At 46.3% G+C, this 24,455-nt stretch overlaps 1 protein-coding gene across 3 annotated transcripts in view; it reads left to right on the forward strand.

Annotated features, from left to right (window-relative positions):
• GRIP1 (glutamate receptor interacting protein 1) overlaps window positions 1–24,455 on the forward strand; it is a 609,495-nt gene that overhangs the window by 576,626 nt on the left and 8,414 nt on the right. For all 3 annotated transcript variants that reach the window (XM_087814557.1, XM_016199615.2, XM_087814556.1), the window contains 3 exons: window positions 7,414–7,570; window positions 8,677–8,788; window positions 13,350–13,583. In XM_087814557.1, coding sequence (XP_087670683.1) covers window positions 7,414–7,570; window positions 8,677–8,788; window positions 13,350–13,583 — 503 coding nt within the window. The remainder of the gene's footprint in view (window positions 1–7,413; window positions 7,571–8,676; window positions 8,789–13,349; window positions 13,584–24,455) is intronic.

The following is a 24,455-nucleotide window of genomic DNA, read 5'->3' on the forward strand; positions in this document are numbered from 1 at the left end:
CTCATTTTGAGCTTACTGTTTACCAAGAACTCAAAGTCTGGGTGTGTGATTTTTTAATTTGTGATATTGGGTTAAACCAGTTAACTTTCTTTTTAAAGCAAGGCATAGCACCATACTTTTTTCCTGTTAACTGGCATGTTACGGGATGTAGATTATCTCTCCAACCGGTCCCTCCAGCCTCTCAGCAGACAACTTGTTTCCCGGGACAACTCTGCACATTCCCACTGCACCTCTCGGTCTGCAGTAGTTGCCCCCTTCCCAATAGGTTGTTGCACCTCCATTGATTCCTCCTTGAGCCAGAAACTGATGTCTCTGCAGCCACATTCCTTATTGTTCTCTGCTGCTTGTCCAAAATGTCAGGCTTGGCCCATTCATTCAGCAAGTAAGTCATGGCTGGCACAGTGTAAGGTCCGTCTGTGAAGGGCGTACAGCGGTGGGCAAAGGAAACGTGGTCCTTGTTCTCGTGGAACAGGTTACCCAGCTGAAGGGGTCAGGCAATTAACCAGGGGTGCAAAGGATTACTTAGTCAATGAGAGGAGAAAGGGTGGAGTCATCGGAGCTGGTAGAGAAAAAAGGAATGTGTTCAAAGAAATCTCACAATGGGATGACTCTCAGATTTTTCCTGGTCTGCCTCTGGGTCAGCTCCTTCCATTCCCCTTTCTCTGTCTTCCTGCCCTGCTGCCTTATCAAAGTCGTATGCTTTTGGCCCCTTGTCTTAGTTAGTCTTCCTTCTAACTCTGAGAAAACCTTACGAGTGCTTTCCTTGGATTTAGCAAAGGTCCGTCAGTACAAGAGGAGACTTACAACGTATCGTCGGTGCCTGGCCTCTGGCCTCCTCATAGATTGTGAGGGTCTTGGGACGTCTGTAATTCTTGACTCTCAACTCAGTAGTTACATTTCAGTCTTATCCCCTTATCTTTAGATATTTCTCTCCTTTCAGTCCATTTTTGCAGCTTTATTGATATATAATTGACAGATAAAATTGTATATATTTGAAGTGTGCGATGTGATGATTTTACATACATCTGTACTGTGAAATGATGACCACCGTGAGTTAACTGACATATCCATCACCTCACATAGTTACCATCTGTGTGTGTGCTGAGAATGCTTAAGATCTGCTTTCTTAGCAATTTTCAAGTATACGAAATAGTGTTATTAACTAGAGTTGCCATGCTGTACATTAGATCCCCAGAAATTATTCATCTTATGCTTAGACCAACATCTCCCTATTTCTCCCATTCCCCAGCCCCTGGCAACCACATTCTCCTCTCTGTTCCTATGAGTTTTTCTCTTTCTCCCCCCTCCCCCTGCTCCTTTAAGTTCCACTTATAATTGAGCTTATACATTATTTGTCTTTCTCTCTCTGGCTTATTTCACTTAGCATAATGTCCTCCAGTGTCTTCCATGTTGTTGCAAAATGCAGATTTTCTTTCTTATTTATAGCTAAGTAATTTATATATTTGTAAATTATAATCACATTTTTTATCCATTCGTCTGACAGACACTTAGGTTGTTTCCATATCTTGGCTATTGTAAATAACACTACAATGACATAGGAGGGAATAGATCTCTTCAGGATACCCATTTTATTTCTTTTGGATATATGCTCAGAATTAGGATTGCTGGATCCTTTTAGAGGTCATTTTATCTTTTGTATTCTCGAAGAAAAAAAAATTGTTTCATTCAGTTTTCCATATGTATTTGCATACAATTAAGTAATCTCTTACTTCTTTTTATTTTCTAGGTTTCTAGAATTATATCCCAATATTGTTCCAAATTTGGTTTATTTGTGTTTTTATCCCCCCCCCCCCATGATTATATTGGTAATGGTTTGTTTTTATTTAGCATTTTTTCCCCAAAGAACTAACTCTTGCATTTATTTATTAGTTCCACTCTGGTTTTTTAAATAAATTTTTGCCTTTAATCTGATTAACTTTATTGTGTTCTTCTTAGATATGTTTTCATTTACAACTTGAATTGGATGCATAATTCATTTGTTTCCATGCTTCCTTGCAGTTCTCACAAGCATGGAGATTACTGAAAGCAGACACCACCATGTACAGTCAGAGATCCCACTGCCCTTTAGTGTGGCTGAGGACACAACATGGTCCCTGCAGAGAGCAGCAGAGCCAGACACTCGGCAGCACTTTCCCCGTTGAGGGGGAGGGAGTCCCTCTTCCATTACTTTTCTGATCTCTACCAGCTTATGCTTCGTCTCCTTCTATCATCTTGCCTAGCCCAGATTTCCTTGAGCTCTTATATCTCTGCTTTGATCTCTAATAGAGATGACGGTTTCAGTTTAAATTTTGCAATGATGTATTTGGTTATATTTACCATTTGCTCCATGGCAGCCTTTTTCTCATGAGTATCCTTCCCCGGCTATTGCTTTGTTTTCCTGTCCCTTCCCCGCATCACCACCCACCCCCCCCCCCACCCCACCCCCCCCCTCTCTCTCTCTCTCTCTCTCTCTCTGCATATTAACTTGGTATCCTGGTTTCCTTTAAATTATTGCTCATCTTTGAATGAGATGACTTCTCCTGACCTGGAAGTTTACAAGAGGTTCTGAGACAGAAGAGCCCACGCTGAGCCCCAGGCCAGCAGCCCTCCCCAGCTCCCGGTGTCTGTGATGAGCGCACTTGACCTCAGCCCGGGAGATGAGCACCCGCAGGCTGCCGACAATGCAGAGCCCTCGCTGCCAGGCTGCCTCGCTGGCACATCGCCGCCTGCAGCCTGTGGCGCAGCTGTGGGTGTCGTCTTTCAGCCCACCTCCCTGGCTTTACCTAGTGCCAGACTGGGTGGACGGCACTCCCTGCGGCCGGCCTGTGCGACCCTTAGCGCTCCGGCCAGAGCACTGCGGTCTTGCTCCCTGCCGTGGCCCTGGTTCGGGGGACTGGGCCCTCTCTGAAGCCTCTGGCCATAGATGTCTCCTCTTGGCATCATAGCAGACACTTGCCAGCCCCCCATGCCCTGTTTGGCTTTCACAGAAGCTGGTAACTTCTCTGGTGTGCAATGGTTTGCGATTCTAGTTTTGCCAAAGAGGGAGTTCACGTTCTATCATCTGTCGTCCCTTTCAGATCTGAGGTGATTTCCGAGAGAAGGGAGGACTGCTCTGCCATTTTCAAACCGCAGTCTCATCTAAACACCTTACATATTTCTTGGCAAGAACAATTACAAGTAGTTGTAATCAACACAAATGTATGATTTGATTTTTCTTGTTTTTAACAAAATTGGGTCTTTAGGAAACAGTTTGGCAGGGAATTATCAGACTTGCTTTGCTAGGCTAAAATTGGCTCCAAAAATGAAAACAGAGGCAGGAGCTACAGTCCCAAAATTGTAGAGTTGAAGATTGGTTTCCAAAACCATTCTCTGATTTCAAACCTTATGAATATGAACCTTTGTTTAGTTCACTTTTCTAAATTAATACCGAGTGTGAATTAAGAGCTACGGGGAAGATATTAATCCGCACATCACTGTGGTACTGAAAACCAATTGTGTAATATTGGAGTGTCAGGATTTTACAGATATCTGAGGTGTGTTTATCCTAAAAATGAAAATCATTACCAAGAGTCCATCCACTTTCAGAAGTACCTACATTGTGAAGATGTATTTTCTATTATGCCATGAATGAAACTTCACACTACTTCCAGTAAAAGGGATCTAGAGTGAATCTAGTGGGCTTGGGCTGCTATAACAGAATACCTCAGACGGAGTGGCTTAAACAACAGATATTCGTTTTCTCACTGGTTCTGGAGGCTAGAAGTCCACAATAAAGACGTCAGCTGGGCCCTGGCAGGTGTGGCTCAGGGGTTAGAGCATCGGCCCGCTCACCAAAGGGTCACAGGTTCGATCATCGGCCCCAGTCAGGGCATGTGCAGGAGACAACCAATCGATGTGTCTCTCTCACATTAATGTTTCTCTCTCTCCCCCCTCTCCCTCCCTTCCACTCTCTGAAAATCAATGCAAAAAATATCCTTGGATGAAGATTAGCAAAAAATCAAAACAGAAAAATGTCAGCTGGATTGGTTTCTCCTGAGGCCTCTCTCTCCTTGGTTTGCAGATGGCACCTTTTCACCGAGTTCTCACGTGGCCTCTCCCTGTGTGTGTGCATCCCCGGTGTGTGTGTCTACAGTTCTTCTTCTTATAAGGACACCAGTCAGATTGGACTACAGTCCCACCCTTTTGACCTCATTTAACTTAATTACCTCTTTAAAGGCCCTCTCTGCAAATACAGTTACATTGGGAGTGAGGGCTTCAACACAGGAACTTTGGAGGGATACGGTTAGCCCATAACATACCTAACATTATGATACAAAATATAAAACTAGATAAGAAAACTGAGAGGAGAAAAGGGGAGGGGAGGAAAGGGAAGAAAAAAGAAAAAGAAAAAGGGTTTTAGTTTTAAATAAAATGTAATTACTTAGGAAACTTTTTTTTTAACTGCTTCTATCTTTCAATGTGTTTCTTTTATCAATTTTGAAGTTAAAATCTAGTTTCCAATATCATACTTGTCTTTTAATCTTATGTACTTATACCATCATTCAGTAAAACCAAAGTCTGTATTTCCGGCAGTTGATTTCTCTCACCCCTGGGCTGCCTCATTTATCTCATTCCTTCTGTGAATTTTAACTTTGACCCCTAGTGTAAAGGGCTATTCCTCGGGGCCTGTTAACTTTTTCTCAGCCATGGCAACCAGCTTGCCTCTACCGGAACGTAATTTCCACCTATTTTAAATCATAATAATATCATCCACCTGCATCAGTTACGGGTCAAATTCACCTCCATGTAAAAGAAAATGGAAATATTGGTGTTTAACCAAGATACAGGGTTGTTTTTCTCCTACTGCTGTAAAAGGCCTGGAGGAGGAGGTAGCCCCCGGTATGGTCAGGACGCAGGCATCGTCCTTCTCCCCACTCAGGTGCCATCGCTGTGGCTCCGCATGGCCACTGCCTTTGTCGTAAACTTTCATTGGGCCTGAAGTATTTCCCTCCTCACTCACCCCCTACTCTCAGTGTCTTACCACCCCACATTACTATCCGTGACGGTTCTCTGTTATCTTAGGATAAAGTCAAAGGTCCTTAGTTTTAAACACAGAGTTCTTCAACTACTTTATCAAGTTCATCTGCTGGCACTTCATTACAGTACCCTTCACTCCTCACAGCCCGAACTTCTCACTGCTCTCTGAGCAAGCTGTGGTCCTTGGTACCTCGGTAGCTGCCCTGATGGCCTGAAAAGTGTCACCAGGTTCTAGAGCAAAGGCTTCTCTTGGCACCCGTGACTTCCAGCTCTAGGTGTTTTGATATATATTTTCTATACATTTTCATTGATTTCAGAGAGAGGAAGGGAGAGGGAGAGAGAAACATCGATGATGAGAGAGTTATTGATCGGCTGCTTCCTGCACGGCCCCTGCCGGGGATGGAGCCCGCAACCCGGGCATGTGCCCTGACCGGGAATTGAACCACAATCTACTGGATCCTAAGTCATTGCTCAACCACTGAGCCACGCCGGCCAGGTGGTATTTTGATATATTAATCCACCTCTACTGTGCATTTGGACACCCTGCTTTCCCCGGGCCGAGACTCAAAGTAAGGGTTGCATTGTGGGGTCTAACAAACAGAGGCAACATGAATGACAAAGACAAAGCAGGGATGCCATGGAGACAGTCGTCTTCCGTGATCTGGTCATTTAACAGGATGTGAAAACGAGCCTAGGCCTGTTTGCTATGTTGTTTTAAACACAGTAAGAACCACATGTTATATTGCAACCCAGTACACACATGCAAACACACACACACACACACACACACACACACACAAAATGGGTCACAACCTGAGTTGTGGATGGATCTGTGTACAGTGGCTACAGCCATAGACCTGCTATAAGCCCCTGCTCTCCCACTGAACCCCCCAAAAATTTTTGAAAAACTGCATAACCCATCACACATCATCTAAAGGTTTTTCTCCCAAATTTTAAATACTTGCAAAGACTAGAATTTCCCCTTTGTTGTAAATATGTTATAATATATTTTGTCAAAATACAGAGCCAAAAATTAGCTCAGATTCATAGACAATGTCCATTATATAAGCTAATTGCCAAAAGCTTCCCTCACTGTCACTGTCCCATCAAGCTAATCAGACTTAACGCCCAGTCAGAGAGGAAGTCAGTCTTCATTTTGCAATTCAAATAAATGTAATAAGGTACTCACCTCCCAGTACTTCTGAATTCTGACTCTGAGATGCAGAGACACGGAATGATGAGAGGGTAAAAGCCTGGCTGGGAGCCTGTACCTGGCTGACATAAAGCGCCGCTCCTCAGAGGCCTTCCCTCAGGAGCCAGCCTTTCCCAGTTTCTCCTGATTTGGCACCTGGGAGTCTCTATGTCCCGGGGCCAGGCTCCTTCAGAGGCTTGAGATGGATGAGAAATGTCGTTCATTTATAAAGAAACAGAAAGCACTTGTGAAGGGGAAGTGAGAGGGAGAACCGGCAGACCTCAGACTCCCGGTGCTTTCTCAGTCGGTTTTGGGGAGATGTGCAGGTGGAGCTTGAGGATCTGAAAATGGATTGTCCCAAATGTATGACTGGAACCCCCAGGAAAGTATGCAAGGAGCCCCAGGCACTTGGACCGCTGTTCTCTGAGTCTTTAGTATCCTCCCCTGTAAAACGCACATAGTAACAGTACCTACTTCCGAAGACGGTTACAAAGAATACACGAGGCTGTACAAAGAAAGCACTTAATGAGGCTCTGGGGAAGGAATGAGTACCCACTATGTGTCCGCCGTTGTTACTGTTGCCATTGTTACTTGCCCTCTCTCATTGGATTAAGTAATCTCAGCGCTGTCCCTAATATTTGTGGCCCCAGCCCATATATCCAAGCTCCATCCACACCCTGCAACCAGCAGCCCCTTGGCCACTTCTTGGGCCTGGAACCCACATCTGATGGCAAATTCCACTCTCAGAAGGTCACACTTGGGTAAGAAGCCCTCACACAGCTCGGAGGTGGACACAGGGCTATCTGATTCTGTCTGGGCAGGAAATTCAGGATTCTGACCTTCTGGAATTTGCTCTAAAAAGAGTTGGATACGAGACTGCTGGGCACATTCCCCTAGCCCAAGAGATTTCTTGCCCACACAGAGTAGGGCGGGAGCCATATAAAGCGCAGGCTCAGCGCAGTGGCCCCCCCTGCTTGGGTCTAAAGGTCTTACCTCAGGGGTATTGAGTTGATTGGGATAATGTATGTGGATGTGTTTTGACTATAAGACTTCAGTATTATCTTGATGGCCTTTATGATCCCAAATTCTGTTAAAGTCACACCCCCTTGAACAAACGAATGGAAACCACAGAAAAAGACAAGTTAGTAAGCAGACCTCTCCTGAGGTCCTCAGAGACAGAATAAATGCCTTGTGATTTGTTTCAGGTGCTGGCTTTCAGGCCTCGGGATACAACTTCAACACCTTTGACTGGAGGACTTCGAAGCAGAGAGGGAGCTTGTCCCCAGTCACTAAGCCTCGAAGCCAGACTTACCCAGATGTGGGGCTGAGCAACGAAGACTGGGACCGGTCCACAGTCAGTGGGTAAGGCTCTCATCAACCATTGCCCTGTCCCGACTGTTTCGGGATTTGGGGCCAGATCTGAACTTCTCTACACCCAGTGGCACATATTTCCAGCATTGGCTTCCCGAAGCTGCTTGAATCACCCATGCTGGCCTTATGGCAGGATCCTAAAACTCGTGCCTGCCCAGTGGGATCCTGGGCACCACCACACTACAGGGCAAGCGCTAATGCTAATCGTCCCTTAAAGAAAACAATAGTAGCACGTGCGGAACAGCTACTTCTAAAAAGCTCGTCCTTGCTCTGTGACTAGTTCCCTCTCCTTTCATTTAAAAGGTAGTTTCAGAATAACTTACATAAAATAAAATAAAAAAGATACATCTAGGGTCCCATATTTTTAACTAAGAGATATATTTAAGCATTCTGTTCCTTACCAAAATATTTTAAGGAAATTCATGAAAATAATAGCACTTCATTGATCTATATCAGCGAATTTCAACCTTTTTCAGCTCACGGCACACATAAACTAATTACTAAAATTCTGTTGCTCACCAAAAAATACATTTTTTACCAATCTGACCAAAAAAAAAATAAAATGTAAGTTTGATCAGTTCACACCGGGAGGCTATTGTTGTGTTGGTGGTTGTCATTTTTTTATTTGACAATCTAAGGGGAAAGAGGTCAGTGCCCCTGACTAACCAGCTGGACATTGCGCGTGTTAAAAATTCTCATGACACCGGTTGCAAATCGCTGGGCTACACTGATGTTTAGCGTAAGGTGGGGAAAACACCTTTTTCTCTCCTAGAAAAACGTGTGGTTTCTCCTTCCCTGAAGCTGTTAGCGGCTGCAAGGCCTTCCCACAGAAAGGCCGCAGTAACGGCTGTTCAGCTGCAGCCGGGGGACCCCGAGATCGGGTTATGAGCCGGCGGCCCCCTCCCAGCCCTCGGCCCCTAAAGCATCCTTGGGGTAGCCGGTAGCCGGCCCTCTTCGGAGGCCACGGTTGGAAGAAGGCCCAATCCAAAATGAATCTCTGTTTTTCTGTGCGAGGTGAAGGAGAGAGATTCTGGATACGGGGTGGGGGGGAATGATGTCTAGCAACGTCTTAACCGAGGCTGTGCTTTTGGGGACAGTTTTACAGGGGCTCCTGACAGCACGGAGGCCGAGCAGGAGGAAAGCTTCTGGTCCCAAGCGCTGGAAGATCTGGAGACCTGTGGACAGTCGGGGATCCTGAGGGAGCTTGAGGTAGCCTCGGTCCTGCTCCTTACTTTGATTGTTTCTACATTCATTTTTCTTTTGGTCCTTCTGAGTTTGCATTTATCACACCAGTTCATTTAAAAGCTTTAACCCCTTTCCACAGGAGAAAGCTGACAGGCGTGTGTCTTTGAGAAACATGACTCTCTTGGTAGCTACCCTTTATGTTTATATTTTTGCTTGTGAGGCTGCCTCCCCTGCCCCCTTGCCTTCCGGACAGCAATTTGATTTGATACAATGCAGTTTAAAAGTATATTTATTTCCCGTTTTCACCCCACTCCCACCCCGAGCTGACTGACTTGTGGCTTCTGCCATCGCTCCCTGCTAACCCTGACTGTGCCCATTTGCCACGGAACCACTGAGGAGGCAGCTGAGCCTCCCGGCAGTGGCGCATCTCATCCCCTTAGTTGCTTTAGAAAGGTTTATTTGGCATGTTTTCATTTGTACCTGGTATAGAAGTTAATTTGGTTGCGAAGCGGAACATAAGAGGAAATTTTAGTTTTGTTTTGTTTTGCCCTTTAAAACAGATGGCAACGCAGCTGGCGCAAAAGGCCAGTATGTGGGTTAAGCAGCCAAAATGTGACGCAGGACTTCGCTGTTAATTGCAAATCCTGATTCCATGTTAACTTGCTGTGAACTTGAGGAGTCTCAGTGAGATGGAGAGTCCTAGCTGAACTCCTGCTGAGTTCTTTAATCAAAGCCATGAATTTGCTGATGGTGTTCACACTTTGGTCTGGGAAGTCCTGGACTATTTCCTTTTATGTTCTTTTAAATTTTCTAAGCTGTAAAAAATAAAGTGGCAAAAGTTTCATTTTTATTTTGATGTCATACGAGGTCCCCAAGTCACCATAAGGAATGTGAATGGCATAACTGGGTGGAGCTCTCGCAATTTTAAAATGATTACTCATCTTTATGTTATTTTGCTTCTCAGTTGCATGTGTGGATATTTTGTGTGATTCTGACGTTTGTGAATCTGCAAAGAGAATTATAAACAAAAATGTTAATTTGAATTTATAAACATCAGAGTATTACCCGGCATGAATTTCACCTTCAGAGCATGGTTAAGGGACCTGGAGATGGATAATCCTATGAAATTTGAATAAATTAAAATGGTAGCCATTAATTCATTTTTATACAACTTTCAAAAAATGCAGAATGCTTAAGTATCAGCTGGTTTATTTAAACTTTTACCACTTCCTAAAGGGGCGCAAATTGAAGAGTGAGCTCAGTTCACAGTCCTTGAACACGCTCCTGCTTTTGAAAGCAGGTTTTGGCTCACGTGCCTTTTGCATTTTGATAATTTTTTTGAAGAAGTAACTATTCTCCTAATAGCGTCTTTTATATCAGGAAAAATGCAGATGATGTAAAACATAACACAAGATTGTGTTTTTGACCCAGATGTTGAGTTATGTAATAAAAACAACATTCGTCAGCATAAAAGTTACATTGCAACAGCCTGTCCATCTTCTATAACAGAAGAAGGGAAATGCGTTGAATTTATCAGCCAAAGAGAAATTAAAGTCCTCAACTTGGAAGAATGATTGGCAAACCAAAAGTTAGAGTCTTATTTACACTTGTATCACAAAACACAATCATTTATTAGTTTAAATGAACTCTGATCCCTTGACTGCAAACCCTAACTACGCAAAAAGAAAAATATTATTTGAGCTAGGTTCCTGCATATGAAATTTACATCCAGTATTAAAAGTTAAAGTGTACTATAACTCTGACAAATGTAGATTAACTAAGGTGAAAAGTGACTACAATTGAAATGAAAAGGAAAATTATACTAGTCATTTTCCCCATTGTTAACAATAATTTAGGTTCAACTTAAACACTGAAAATCTATAGTTTTAACAAAAGAGAAAAAATCTAACTAAGACTTTGGACAAGTAAGTTAATATGTCTTATCAGATACGTCTCTTTCTTTAAAATATGGGGCTTATAATAAGCTAATGCTTATATGGCACTTAATAAATGTTCAATAGGAATGAATTGTTATTTTTCGCCCTGTGCTTGATTAATGAGCACTGCCTTAACTGCTCTTTGTTTAGTATAAGGAGAGGTTTAAATGTCAGATCGAGAACTCTTGAATATGCATCTTCTAAGTTGTTTGTATATATCAACGATCTCACTGATAATGTAGAAAAAGGAAATTATAACTGTAAATTATGAATTGTGCAAAATAAAAAGAAGCAATAGATAACTCTCCGAGCCCAAACAAATCCTAAATCATTTAAAATATATTTTTTGCTTTTTATTGTAGCTCATGTATTTGTGTTTTAATTTTTCTATTCCTCCATAGACGTTACTAATTCAATTGATGTTCATTTTGAACAAAGCAGTCAAGGCATCCGTTGGACACTTGAACTAAAGACCTTTCAACAATAAGGCCTTGCTTCCTTCAGGGCCCTTTCCAGGCCAGTGTGTGACTTCCCTGTGACTAAAGCTCATCAAAGCAAATGTGTTTCCCAGGTGTAGTGATTAAGTATTTGACTTCCAGTGTGTTTCCTGCTGGTCCCATGAGAAAAATGAATATAGGAATAGATGTTAACAAAGCAAATAACTAGTCTAAGTGGGGAAAAACAATAGGTGGACAGTTACCACAGCAAGAAAGCAATCAGTGGGTGCTGTCAGTTACAGTAGATTAAACAGAGAAATAATACATGAAAGTTAAGTGCCATAAAATACTGAAGTACTAAAATGTCAGTTTTATATGTTTCAACCTACCGTTTGGCTGAGAAGCAATACAGCTGGTCGTCAAGAATAAGTGTTCTGGCCCAGCCGGCGTGGCTCAGCGGTTGAGCGTCAGCCTAGGATCCAGGAGGTGCAGTTTGATTCCCGGTCAGGGCACATGCCCGGGTTGCAGGCTCGATCCCCAGCACAGGGCATGCAGGAGGCAGCCAATCAATGACTCTCTCATCATTGATGTTACTATCTCTCTCTCCTTTCCCCTCTCTGAAATCAATAAAAATTAAAAAAAAAAAAAAAAAAAGAATAAGTGTTCTGGAGTCAGATTGCTAAGGTTGCAATCCCAGACTCATGGGCAAGTTACTTAACTTATCCAGGCATCCCTTGCCTCGACTGAACTAGGGAGATACAACAATTATGATACCTACCATATAGCATTATCATAATTATTAAATGATATTCTACATACACACATATATATAAATGGCACTCAGCATATATATTAATGCTCAGTGACCCGGAAGGTTTTTTTAACAACTTACTTTTTCAAAGTTATCATTTAAAAAACTGACCTCGTTAGGATATTTGTATGTTTACTTGTCTTATTTGTTCTTCAACAGAGATGTAGCTATGTGTACAAGTGCACTAAAACGACTGTCATTCAAAGATCTTGTTGGAGGTATATTTATAGCTGGACACCAGGCAAATCTGGAATTATAAAACCTTAGATAACAAATGAAAACTCGACTCCCTTTGCACTGTTTCCTCCTGACCTATAATTTTAGGTAGCACCCTTGGCTCATTTACTACTTATGTAAATCAGCCTCTTTGTGCCTCAGTTTCCTCACCTGTAAATTAGGAGGAATAATAGTGTTTATTTCATAAAGTTGTTGTGAGGCTTAAATGAGTGAATGCATTCAAAGAACTAAACAAATTACACTTGTTACTCTTAGCATCAGTATTACTATAAACCGGTACACTGTAATGAGAAACGGGCATCCCCAACACGATACTGGTTTCAAGCGCTCCTTTTGTTCCCCCCTGAGACTCAGTCATTTTGGGGAGCTAATCTTCTAAGCTTGCTGTTTCTTGTGTATTATGCAGAGAACGTATTTGAAACTGAACAAACTTCCCAATTCACTGGTCAGATCCAATCCACGTCTCACAGTTGTTGCCCAAAGGGCTGAACCCAAGTAGCACAATAAATGATTACTCTTTAACCTCTCTCAGGATCTTACGCAGGGGTCGTTTCTAAGAAACGTTGACCTACACCAGACGATGTGGAGACCTAGCTGGTCTACAAGCTTCTGGGCCAGGGACACGTGGCCAGAGGAAGGACAGCAGACGGGGGCTTGGGTAGGAGCTCTTGTCTTTGTGTGAATAGCTCCATTTCAGCCCATGGTTTTCTCCAGGTGGTGCTGTTGGCCACCCGGCAAGTAGAGGCAGCCTGGTCTCGATCGAGTTCTTAGCTCATTTCTGTAAGATGCTTTAAAGGTTGCCTCACGGATCCCATTGTTAGAGCCCACTCAGTGGAAAGCTAATGCTAAAAATGTAGTTTACAGTAAGCAACTGTTAGAGCTTTTCAATTTGCCTCAGAACTGCCCGGGGTGGTATCTGATTAAATAAACTCAGCAGCTTAAGTACTTAAATTGGATTTGAGATGTGCATTACAAATGGCACTTGCAAAGCATTTTCGCAGACTTTCATACTTGAATGAGTATATCCATCTTCCAGCCTTTGGTTATGCCCTGAAGAGACTGTATTTTGACTGGGCAGAAGCAGAAATGTGCTTCATGTTGAGTAGCCAGACCCTTTCCTTCGTCCATGGCTTAATTGTTTCTGAAAATTGTCAATGCCACAGGCAACAATCATGTCGGGGAGCACGATGAGTTTGAATCACGAGGCCCCCACACCTCGCAGTCAGCTGGGGCGCCAGGCCAGCTTCCAGGAACGGAGCAGCTCGCGGCCGCACTATAGCCAAACGACGCGGAGCAACACCCTGCCCTCCGAGGTGGGCAGGAAGTCCGTCCCCCTGAGGAAAATGAAGCAAGAAATGAAGGAGATCATGTCCCCAACTCCTGTGGAGCTGCACAAGGTCAGGAGGCTTTCTTCTCTTACCTTAGGGCCACATTCAGTGGCCATCGTATGTAGCCTGAGCCCTGTTGCAAGCGTGACAATGACATTGCACTCTGGGCTCGGTCAAGGAAGGAAGCCGGAGCTTAAAGGTCGATGCTCAGAGACTTAGATTGCTCTCCCAGCATGACCTTTGGTTATTCTGTGAAACAGAGATCACTGGCGTTCAAGCAATGAATTAATCAAAAAATGTGTTTGTGGCCAAAATCTTCTTGCAAAAGTCGGAGGCTCCAGTGTCACACGGAGCTTTGATGATTGGTCTGTTATTCCAGCTTCACTGGAAGGGAAAAGGATTTTCCCAGATGTGTGTGCTCCTAGCTCCCCTGGAAAGGGGCCGCAGGTGTAACATGGGAAGGCTTAATCCTTAACTCCAGGCGTACCAGTAGCTGGCTGCGTTATTCGGGGGACATGAAGTTCTCTGCGAGACGAGTTAGGTGTCTGGGGTGGGGACAGGGTGAGCCCGGTGATGTTCCATCTCTGCTATGACAGTTGCCGCACTTTTCTTCACGGAAGGAAACCCACGATGGCGCAGGAGCTGAACGCGGGTTGCCCGCCGGCAGAGTTTAAACCAGGCGTATGTGACAGTACTTGGGGAACCCTGGCCAAGGACAGCAGTGGGAGAGAGGTGTCTCTGGTTTCCTTCTGCGGAGCTAATGTTTTCTTTTTGTTAATGCATACGGATGCTTACAGTCTCCATTTTTCTTGAGAGCCAAGACCTTCTCTGTAGTTAATAATCTATTAACTAGAGATTAATTATTTATCTTACCCAGAAGAGCAAATAAATGTCAGATGGAAAGGAAGTGACAGGCCAGCTACTCCTATTTTCCTCTAACGTCTTCAGTTTCCCTAACCGCCTATTAAAACTCGCTTTTTATTTTACAGCTGACAAAGGAGATGGTGAAAGAAAGGACAGTGTGGGAAGTTGGGTTCTAAATTTGATATTCCATTTCTAGGTTCATTCTTTCATGACTCATGCATTCAGTACACATACTATCCTTCCTTTCACTAAAGAATGTGTTACAAATCCCGGGGAGCACATAGTCTAATGGGAGACAGTCTGGGAGACAGTGGGAAGATGGTGGGGTAGGTACAGCGACAGAAGCAAGACTAGGCTGCCTTAGGGGACAGAGGGTGGACCCTCCCCCTGCACAGGAACCGAAAGGCTTCCTGGAGGCAGGCCCTGCCTCTGCAGGAAGGTGGAGAGTGGGAGGCAGTCCGCGTGCAGGAGGAAGGACGTACATGGTGCAGGAGGAAGCACGTGCATGGTGCAGGAGGAAGGACGTACATGGTGCAGGAGGAAGGACGTACATGGTGCAGGAGGAAGCGTGTACATGGTGCAGGAGGAAGGACGTACATGGTGCAGGAGGAAGCGTGTACATGGTGCAGGAGGAAGCACGTACATGGTGCAGGAGGAAGCGTGTGCATGGTGCAGGAGGAAGCGTGTGCATGGTGCAGGAGGAAGCGTGTACATGGTGCAGGAGGAAGCGTGTACATGGTGCAGGAGGAAGCGTGTGCATGGTGCAGGAGGAAGCGTGTACATGGTGCAGGAGGAAGCACGTACATGGTGCAGGAGGAAGCACGTACATGGTGCAGGAGGAAGCACGTACATGGTGCAGGAGGAAGCGTGTACATGGTGCAGGAGGAAGCGTGTACATGGTGCAGGAGGAAGCATGTGCATGGTGCAGGAGGAAGCGTGTACATGGTGCAGGAGGAAGCGTGTACATGGTGCAGGAGGAAGCATGTACATGGTGCAGGAGGAAGCACGTACATGGTGCAGGAGGAAGCACGTACATGGTGCAGGAGGAAGTGTGTACATGGTGCAGGAGGAAGCGTGTACATGGTGCAGGAGGAAGCGTGTACATGGTGCAGGAGGAAGCGTGTACATGGTGCAGGAGGAAGCACGTACATGGTGCAGGAGGAAGCACGTACATGGTGCAGGAGGAAGCATGTACAAGGGACGTGAGAGACTGTGGTGTGTGAGGACATGACCAGAGCCTTGAACTGGAGCCTGCGTTGTGAGGAATTACAGAGCTTGACGGAAGAGCAAAGGAGTTTCTTGCCTGTGGGGGTGGTGACCTCGGTTTAGCCCCATACGGCACGTTAGGTTGTTTATCTAGTTACCCTGAGCTGATGCGTCTGTTTGGTGAGCACCCGCCTTCACCACTCTCACGTGTCCTACTGTGCTAACGACAGACACCATCAGGAGGCTGTAGGACCCACGTGGGCCTTCAGTGGCAGAAGCCGCACAGTCAGTGCTAATGCGGCTGGGCCGGGGGACTGGACCCTCCGCATTCCCCCAGGCCTGAGAGCACTGCCTTACCCTCTTCTCTGACACTCCACTGCCTGGGCAGAGAAGAGCATGCTTAGCACCCACCCCCCTGCAGCACCAAAGGAAATGGACACCGGCATGCATGAGTGCCCACTATGTGCTGTATATCATCGATGTATGCCCTTCAGCATAGCCCTCCTTAGGAGATACTTATTCTTCCCATCTACAGGATAGGGAAACAGTAAGCTTAAAATAGTCATTTTTGCCCTGGCCGGTGTTGCTCAGTGGTTAGAGCTTTGGCCTGTGCACCAAAGGGTCTCAGGTTCAGTTCACGGTCAAGGGCGTGTGCCTGGGTTTGATCTGATCCCAGCCCCAGTTGGGGTGCGTGCTGGAGGCAACCAGTCTCTCCCCCCGCCTTTCCCTCCACTGTCTCTTAAAAATCAATGGAAAAAATATCCTCAGGTAAGGATTAACAAAAAAAATAAAATAGAGTCATTTTTCTTTCTGGAGTAAAGTGTCTCCTCAAGGGAAAATTATCGATACCCCAGCAATACAAAAGGCCCGCCTCCCCTTCCCTCCTGCACTGAACCCATTTAGCGCAGATAATGACAGTGAATTGGATGTGCAAATTGTTATAGCTGAGGTTAAAAAAGTGACTTGCTGAAAATAGATCCTGTTAAAATTTTTTCTAAAAGCACCATCCACTTACCAGCACAGTGAGTGGCAGAGGACGCACAGATTGGAAACTGTGCGGTGTGTGAATCAGGAGGCCTCGAGGTCACAGACATGAGGGCCAACTCGGCCTGATAAATGGGACCCTTCACTTCAGCGCATTTCCCACAGAGCTTCACTTTCTTCTGAAACGGCCCCAAACAATAGAAGACTCTCAAAAGTAGATGGTCTCCGGCCATCACATGACACCTAAAATGATGTAATTGTGGAGATGTAGCAGAGGGCCCTGTGACTGACAGTACAGGATTCCTGGAGTCGTTTTTGCTCACCTCTCAGGTCTCTTTTCTTTCTTAAGTGACTTCAGTTCCTCCGATAGGTCACCCACAGGGTGGTGATTAAACACACTCCACTTTTGAAGTGAAGGAAAGTCACTTCGCTCAGAGCCAAGACCTTTGCGTGTAGGTGTCTTTTGAACTCTGGACGGTTACCTGACACCTTGAGAAAGCACAGTGACGTGTGGATAGACTTGAGCGATCCTTCCATTGGGTGCTGCCGGCTTGCACTACCCCTTTGTGGAAGTTGGGGAGAGATGCTCTTTGATGTGGTGGTGTGGAGACGGGGCCAGGGATTAGAAAATCCCCTCCCTCAAGTGACGAATACCCAGCACCGAGTACACGGCTTGGCACGTGGAGTGAGGGCTGGCTGTCAGTTCCCTGGGGCCCTTGGGCGGCCTTTCCGAAGTGGATCGGGTGGAGGAATTCCCCAGGGCCCGGAGGAGGCGAGTGGAGGGCTGGGGGAGGTAAAGAGCACCCCCCTGAGCGCGCTTGCTGTTCTTTTCCGCTTGCCGTCTTTCTCATGGCCACTGGCACTTGGTGAAAGCTGTCTCCGTGAGAACAAGTCGTGGGCCTGTCCCTGTCCAGGCCAGCACCTGCCAACTCTTTAACTGTCACTAGAAGCTGGGTCATGAGGCTAGGGGTGAATGGGCAAGTGTCCATCCCCACTCCTGCAGAGAAAAAACAAAAAGCAGCAGCCACTCCACCTCCTGATGATGGGTTACTAACCCCTTCATGCAGAAAGAACAAAGTGTGGGCTTATCTTTCGGTTTCTTGGGTTTCAGCTTATCGTTTGCCCCATTTCCTACTCTGCCCCCCTCACCACTCCTCCTCTTCCCCGAGACCTTCAGAAATCCCCGGCTCAGGTCGGAGTCTAGGCGGTTCTGTTCATTCTTCATCATCCGCTGTGTCTCAGCTCCACCGGGTCCTGGCAGGCCTTCCTCCAAGTTGGCCGGTTGTCCACACTCATTCCTGATCTCAGACCCTAGCTGTCGTCCCTGACACTCGAGAGCAGAGACAGGAAGCCTCCCTGCCCCTTTGGCATGTGGGTGGGAAGGAAGCTGGAGCCCGACTGAAGGTTTAGAACTTAGCTGAGGCAGGGAGGGGGCGGGTCACAGGGAAGTGACACTCATGTCCCCTTAGGCCACCACCTTTCTTGGCTGAGTTACAGTCTGAAATAATTTATCTCCCATGTCAGTACACACAGACACCACATTCACATATGAACGAATCCAGAAATCGCACACTAACATTTTCTATCCTTTGTTTCTTTTTAAATGTGATCATATCAAGCTAATTTCCAGGCTTATTGATGGGTCTCAACCTAAAGTTTGTGGACTAAGCCGTAGATAACAGTTTGGCGTGTGAACCTCAGATGACCTTTTCCGTGAATAGATGGAGTGCTTGTTAAAATGCAGGCTCCTAGGCCCCCGCCCAGACTTTGCTGGTCAGCATTTTCTGGGAGGTCGGGCCAATAATCCACATTTTAGCAGCCCCTTCAATGGACTCTTCTGGACCCTAAAGACTGAGTATCGTTCCCTTAGGTTTTGCTAACTAGAGGTGGTTACTGTGTTTCAGTGAAATCATAGGCGGCACCTGGGTGACAGGATAAAGAAATGAGATTGCATCTTTGGTCCGGGAACTTCTGAGTTTTATCTTTAAGACAAATTCTGGTTTGTCCTATAGCTTATCACAGACTCTCTCTCTTTGCAAGTAAGGCACTTGTGATCTTAGCTACCATTTATTGATGACCCTTCTTTCCCTCTGAAGCTTACATATCCTTTGGTGTCCATTTAATCTGTTTCCAAGATGAAGTCCAGCTTCACTTTGCACAGTTTAAGGCAAAAAAATGTTTTTGGTAGAGTACAAAGTTCCCACATTCAGAACATTAGGACTTTTAAAAATCATATTGACATTTCCTGTGCTCTGTCATGCATGTACTTCAGTGAAATTATATTCCTGATTTGTATGCAGCTATTTTTATTTTTTTTTTGCAGAAATGTTTTAAAAATAATTTTCCAACATCTGCTTTTACTGATGGCTTCTGGTGGCATTTGCGTCACTCAGGGGGGCCTGTTTATTTATTTTTTTTTAACTTATCTTTATTGTTGAAAGTATTACAGATGTCCCCTTATTTCCCCATTGACACCCCCCTACCCCACCCCCAGGCCTTCAGGGCACTACTATCTGTCCATGGGTTATGCATATATGCATATAAGTTCTTTGGTTAATTTCTTGTAGCTGTGTTTGCTACTATCAACTTTCCCAACCCAGTGAAGTTTACTGCATTTTCCACATGTCTGAGTACCTGCAGAGGGGACTTTGTTCTTCCTGATAGTATATCGTGTTTTACTCCTCAGAAGGCTGCCATTCTTTGTGTTTAATGGCAGCTTCTTCTGAATCCTCTCCCTGAGTCAGGAGCAGGCTCAGACCAAAGAGGAAAGGTAAAATGGAAATACATGTCCTATTCAGGCACAGGCCTCTTTATTAACCAGGTATTTGGAGTGGGTGCCCAGATCAAATGAGTCCTCACACCAGGCCTCAGGATCCCAGACTTAAAGGAGATCCAACCAGCTGCCCTAGAGCCTCCAGAGACAAGATACAAACCAGAGTGAGAGCCTGCAACAAAGACATGTGGATGTGTGTCCAGTTACCTGTAGCCAAAGCCGTGTGACGAGCACTTTCTCCTGTGAAACCAGGGCAGCTAAACATCTGAACATTGTTGAGGGACCATGGAGTTGTAGATAAGGGTTGGAATTCAGGTTGTACATTTTATATGACTATCCAATCCTCATAATCCTCAGAATGTACCATTTCCATCAGCTCCCCTTGTCTGTGCTTCTGTTAAAACTTTTCAAAATGTAAAAAACATAAATTATATGCAAATGATTGGCTTGTGTCAAAAAAAAATTTTGTATATATATGCATATATTCTCAGTCCATGGAAAAAAATAGAAAAGAATAAGATTTTCAAGTTAGAATAAAGCTGCTCGGTGACATACAGGGAAATAAAAGCAAAGCCTTTGAGGTTATCTTTTCTAAAGGAAAGAAATCGTTTGCATCTCTACCAGACAGAGGTCACTTTGCATCTTATCATTTCTGAGCCTGAGCTCTGCTCTGAGCAATAGCAATGGTAAGTCAGAGCTGCCATCCCCTAGACCCAGCCGTCCCTCGGGTAGGCTTGTTAGGCAGTGTTGTAGTGAGCCTTACTTCTCACTTTCTTAAGAATTGATTTGAGAGCAGGCGGGTGGAGAAACATTGATGTGCAAGAGAAACATCAATTGGGGATTGAACCGGCAAACTTTTTGGTGTACGGCAGGATGCTTAACCAACTGAGCCACCCGGCCAGGTATTTCTCACTTTTCGATCATGTGTCTTATCCCTTCCACCATGGATCCACCGTCACCCTCTTCAGAAATGCTCCTAGCTTCCCTTCCGACCAGCTCTGACCTGTTTCAACCGTTCATCTCTTCTTGATGTCTTCGTGTGTCTCTGTTGTGATCAAATGTGTTTATAGGTTGTAAGACACACTGATATCTATAGGATGTCCTCTTACAAGCGGAATAGCTCTCTGAGGGTCACCACGTCTCCCAAACATCCCTGTCCTTGGAGAGGAGACTGCTGGACACCTTCCTCCACCGTCGCTCTGCCCTTGCTGGTCTGGCGGAGCTGTGGTAGGACATGACAAGGGTCCAGCCCAGGGCTTGTCTCTTTCTTTCCCTTGGGTGGGGCACAGAGCTCTTTCTTTGTTGGAGAAACTTCATAGTGTAGGACCACAGCCACCCCTGGAGTGAGGAAACACAGCCAAGGCCCTTAGCGCTCGGTGCAGTGGGAGCTGGGTCACTCACTCTAACCAGCTACCCTTCCTGACTCACAGTGAGCCTGGCCCTGAGTTGCCACAGGCCAGAGGGTGGGTGGAGGGCAGGTCTCCCACCCAGAGGTGCGGGTGGCCCCTGAAGCAGGGAAGCCCACTGTGATACTGTGATTTATCATAAGGAGTGTATATTTGGCCTTTGGCCTTGCTGGCAGAGCCCCTAAAACCCTTGGAATTTCCTTAGTGTTGAGAGCATAGAAGTGTCTTCTGTTGTGTTAATAAGGTGACTTTTGCACAGCATCTAAGGGTGAGGGAGGGGAGAGGGGCTTAGAGGTTGAGTCAGTCACAAATGGCCAGTGATCTAATCAATGATGCTTAAGTAATGAAGGCGCCACAAAAGCTAAAAGGGGAGAGTTTGGAAAACCTCCAGTTGGTGAACACGTGGAGATTTGGAGAGAGTGGTGCACTCGGAGGGGGCTTGAGGCTCCACACCCTTTTCTTAGACCTTGCCCTATGCATCTCTCCCACCTGGCTGTTCCTGAGTTGTATTTTTTTAATAATAAACTGGTATTTTAGTAAGTAAAGTGTTTTCCTAAGTTCCGTGAGCTGCTCTAGCAAATTATCAAACCCAAGGAGGGGGTCCCTGGAACCTCTGATCTATAGCCAGTTGGTCAGAAGCCCAGGTGATAAACTAGACCTGCAGTTGGCATCTGAAGGGGTTGGGGGGCAGTCCTGGAAGACCGAGCCCCCAGCCTATGGGATCTGATGCTATCTTCGGGTAGATCGTGTCAGAATTGAGTTGAATTGTAGCAGAATTGCTTGGGGAAATGCCCCCTGCCCCCTACACACACATTGCAATTGTGATCACGACCTTTCTACCCACATAGGCCTATGGGGAATGGAGGTCAGTGAGCTGCAGAAGGAATCAGGAAGGGTCGAGGTAGAGGAGAGCCAGGCCAAGCAGACCCAGCAGCAGAGCGCCGAGGCCGAAGCAGGCGGGCAGGTCCTGCAAGGAACCAGCAGGCGTCCTGAGCAAAGATGCCGCAACAGACACTCTGCCACCGCTGGCTGGTGTGGTGGTGGCCCAGGCAAGTGGAATGGGCCAGTGACAGAACTGACAAGGGCTAGGTGTCCATCAGCTGCCTGGGGCTTGGTTTGATCGCCTGGAGACGTGGGGGAATGATCTCCCTCTTTCCTCTTTGATATGATGTGAAGTGACAGACATGGAGGTGCTCTGGATGAGTGCAGCCGACCAGTCCACCACAGACCCCCTTGGTTGGGACTCGGCCCTCTGAGGGCCACGTCAGCCCGACTTGCTCAGACTTTCTCTGATTCTCTCAGCGTCGAGCCCCCGTGATCGAAGCCCACGTGCCACAGCCCTGCCCGGAGCAGCAGGAGGCGCCGTGTGAAGCAGCCGCCCCGTTTCTCCTCCGCCGAGACTCCCCAGACAGGAGGGCGGCCGCCTCTCCTGACCCGGTTTGTCACGAAAGCCATGAGCTGGAGTGGCAGAAGCTGACACCACTCCCTCCTGGGCTGGAAGAGTGCAGCCGGGAAGGCCATACCCGGTTTTCCCCTTCGGCCCCACAGGCGTGGAGGATTGTTCTCAACACTGACATTCCTGGAATTGTCAGCTTTAAAGGAGCGAGGCTGCCCCAGCGGTGTCTGCGACAATAAACCCAAGTGCCTAGTGACTGACAGGGAAACCGGTACCATCTCTGGGAAGGAGGTGTCGGTTTGGTCCTTAAGGCCCCTGGACAAGGGGCTGAGCCAGAGGGAGGCCGCCAGCGCTTAGGAGCCGCGCCTGGGGATGGCTGTCACTCAGAGGGACTCGCAAAGATAACAGACGCAGCTGCCGTTAACGTCCAAGGGGAGAGCCGGCTGCTGCGAAAGCTGCTCACACATGTCAGAACGGAAAACACGAGCATTAGGTGTCTGATCTGTGCCTCAGGGACATTGTTCAGATGTGTGGATGGAAATATAAAGCGGGGCTCAACCTGAATCGCGGTGAACCCCTCTGCCTCCTGCCCAGGCTCACTCTCGGGAGGGGTGGGAGCAATTGCAGCGTATGCTGGCAACGAGTTCAAGTGGGACTGAGCTTTGTAGAGGCGTGTCCTTGCCCGGAGTGCTGTGTTCCAAGTGTTTTGTTCACTGGCCCTTTTAGAACAGAAAAATCTACTCCGAGTTCCCTGGAAGCATCCTTTGGTCTGCACAGAATAGAGACCCTACAAGATATACCGATTTCCACGGGCTAGGGTGGACCACGAAGAGCTCCAGGCGCAGGAGTGTACGTGGATGTCCGTGGAAAGCCACGAAGGGCTCTATGAGAAGAAATGCAGCAGCCATGATACATTTTTTTGTGGTAAATTCTCACCCAAGGTTATTTTTTCCATTGGTTTTTAGAGAGAGTGGAAGGGAGGGAGGGCGGGGGAGGGAGAGAGAAACGTGGATGTGTGAGAGACACATCAATTGGTTGCCTCCCGCACACACCTCAACTGGGGGCAGGGAGCGAACCCGCAACCCGGGTACATGCACTTGATCAGAAATCGAACCCACAACCCTTCAGTGCATGGGCCAACACTCTAACCACTGAGCAATACGGGCCATTTTTCATCTTTAGTAGCTGGGCAGGTGGAAATAGATAAAGGCTGCCTGACCAGCTAGGAGATTATATATCCAGAAAAAAATCATGACTTGACTAACACAGCTAATGAGGTCAAATATTTTAGTACCGAATCCCAGAGCTTGTGCGTTATCACCGGGCCAGTCTGTCCATCAACTTCTTCAAGAGTCAGCATCCCCATTAGTAGGAAGGGAATGAATCTGCTGCACAGAGTTGCTGGAGATCAAAAGCAATCACATGTAGGAAAGTGGATAGGGGATGCATGTGTGCAAAAACTAAAAAAAAAAGAAAAGAAAAGAAAAAGCAACTAAACCTCGGAATCCTTAGAATTATTATTGTTTTTGAACAGGAAATAAATCAGAAGTAACCACTACCAATCTCTCCAGTGGAACAAGAGGGCAGCAGCTACGTGGCACAATTTATTATTGCTGCTTCGAGAGCAGCCAGCTGTGCTGCCCAGTTTTGTGAATTATTGATTTCTGGAATATTATCTTTTGTGTCATTTAAAATTAATTTCATTTTTGTTATGTGCTATTTACAAGCTATTTTCGGGAGAACCATAGAGCTGGCTATTAAAATTCCATCTCTTCTAACCTTAGGAAATCTTTCTAGGGAAACAGATTACTTTCAAATTTAAACCACTTATTAGTCTCTGATTCAGAAGAGTTTGCCACAGAGATACATCAGGTGGAAGGCCCAGGAGAACGAAGCCCCTTGTCAACAGCTGTGAGCTTAACCTACGCACCCGCTCTGCTTAACATCCACCTGTATGTCTGTTTAATGTATTACGCCTGACTAGCGCTGGCATGCTTGGGTGCCACCCATCTTTCTGCCCCTCCGGGTTCTGGCTGTGGAGCAGACATCCAAGAGCCACTGGCCAACTGAGCAATGAAGACTTCACTGTTACTCCAGGCCCACACCAAATGTTCCCCCAAGTGCAAGGATTGGGGTTCACTGTGTTGGAAAACATGCCTCGGGGCTAAGACAGAAGTGGGCTTCCTAACACCCACTGCGAGGGCACAGGCTTTGCCACCCTCACAGGCAGCGCCTCAAGCATGTGGCGCCAGCCCGCGTGCCCAGCCCGCGTCAGCGCAGGGTCCGTAGGACTGCGCCGTGCCCTGCACCCA

The sequence above is a fragment of the Miniopterus natalensis genome, chromosome 2, assembly GCF_054644295.1.
Source record: "Miniopterus natalensis isolate mMinNat1 chromosome 2, mMinNat1.hap1, whole genome shotgun sequence".
NCBI lineage: Eukaryota > Metazoa > Chordata > Mammalia > Chiroptera > Miniopteridae > Miniopterus > Miniopterus natalensis.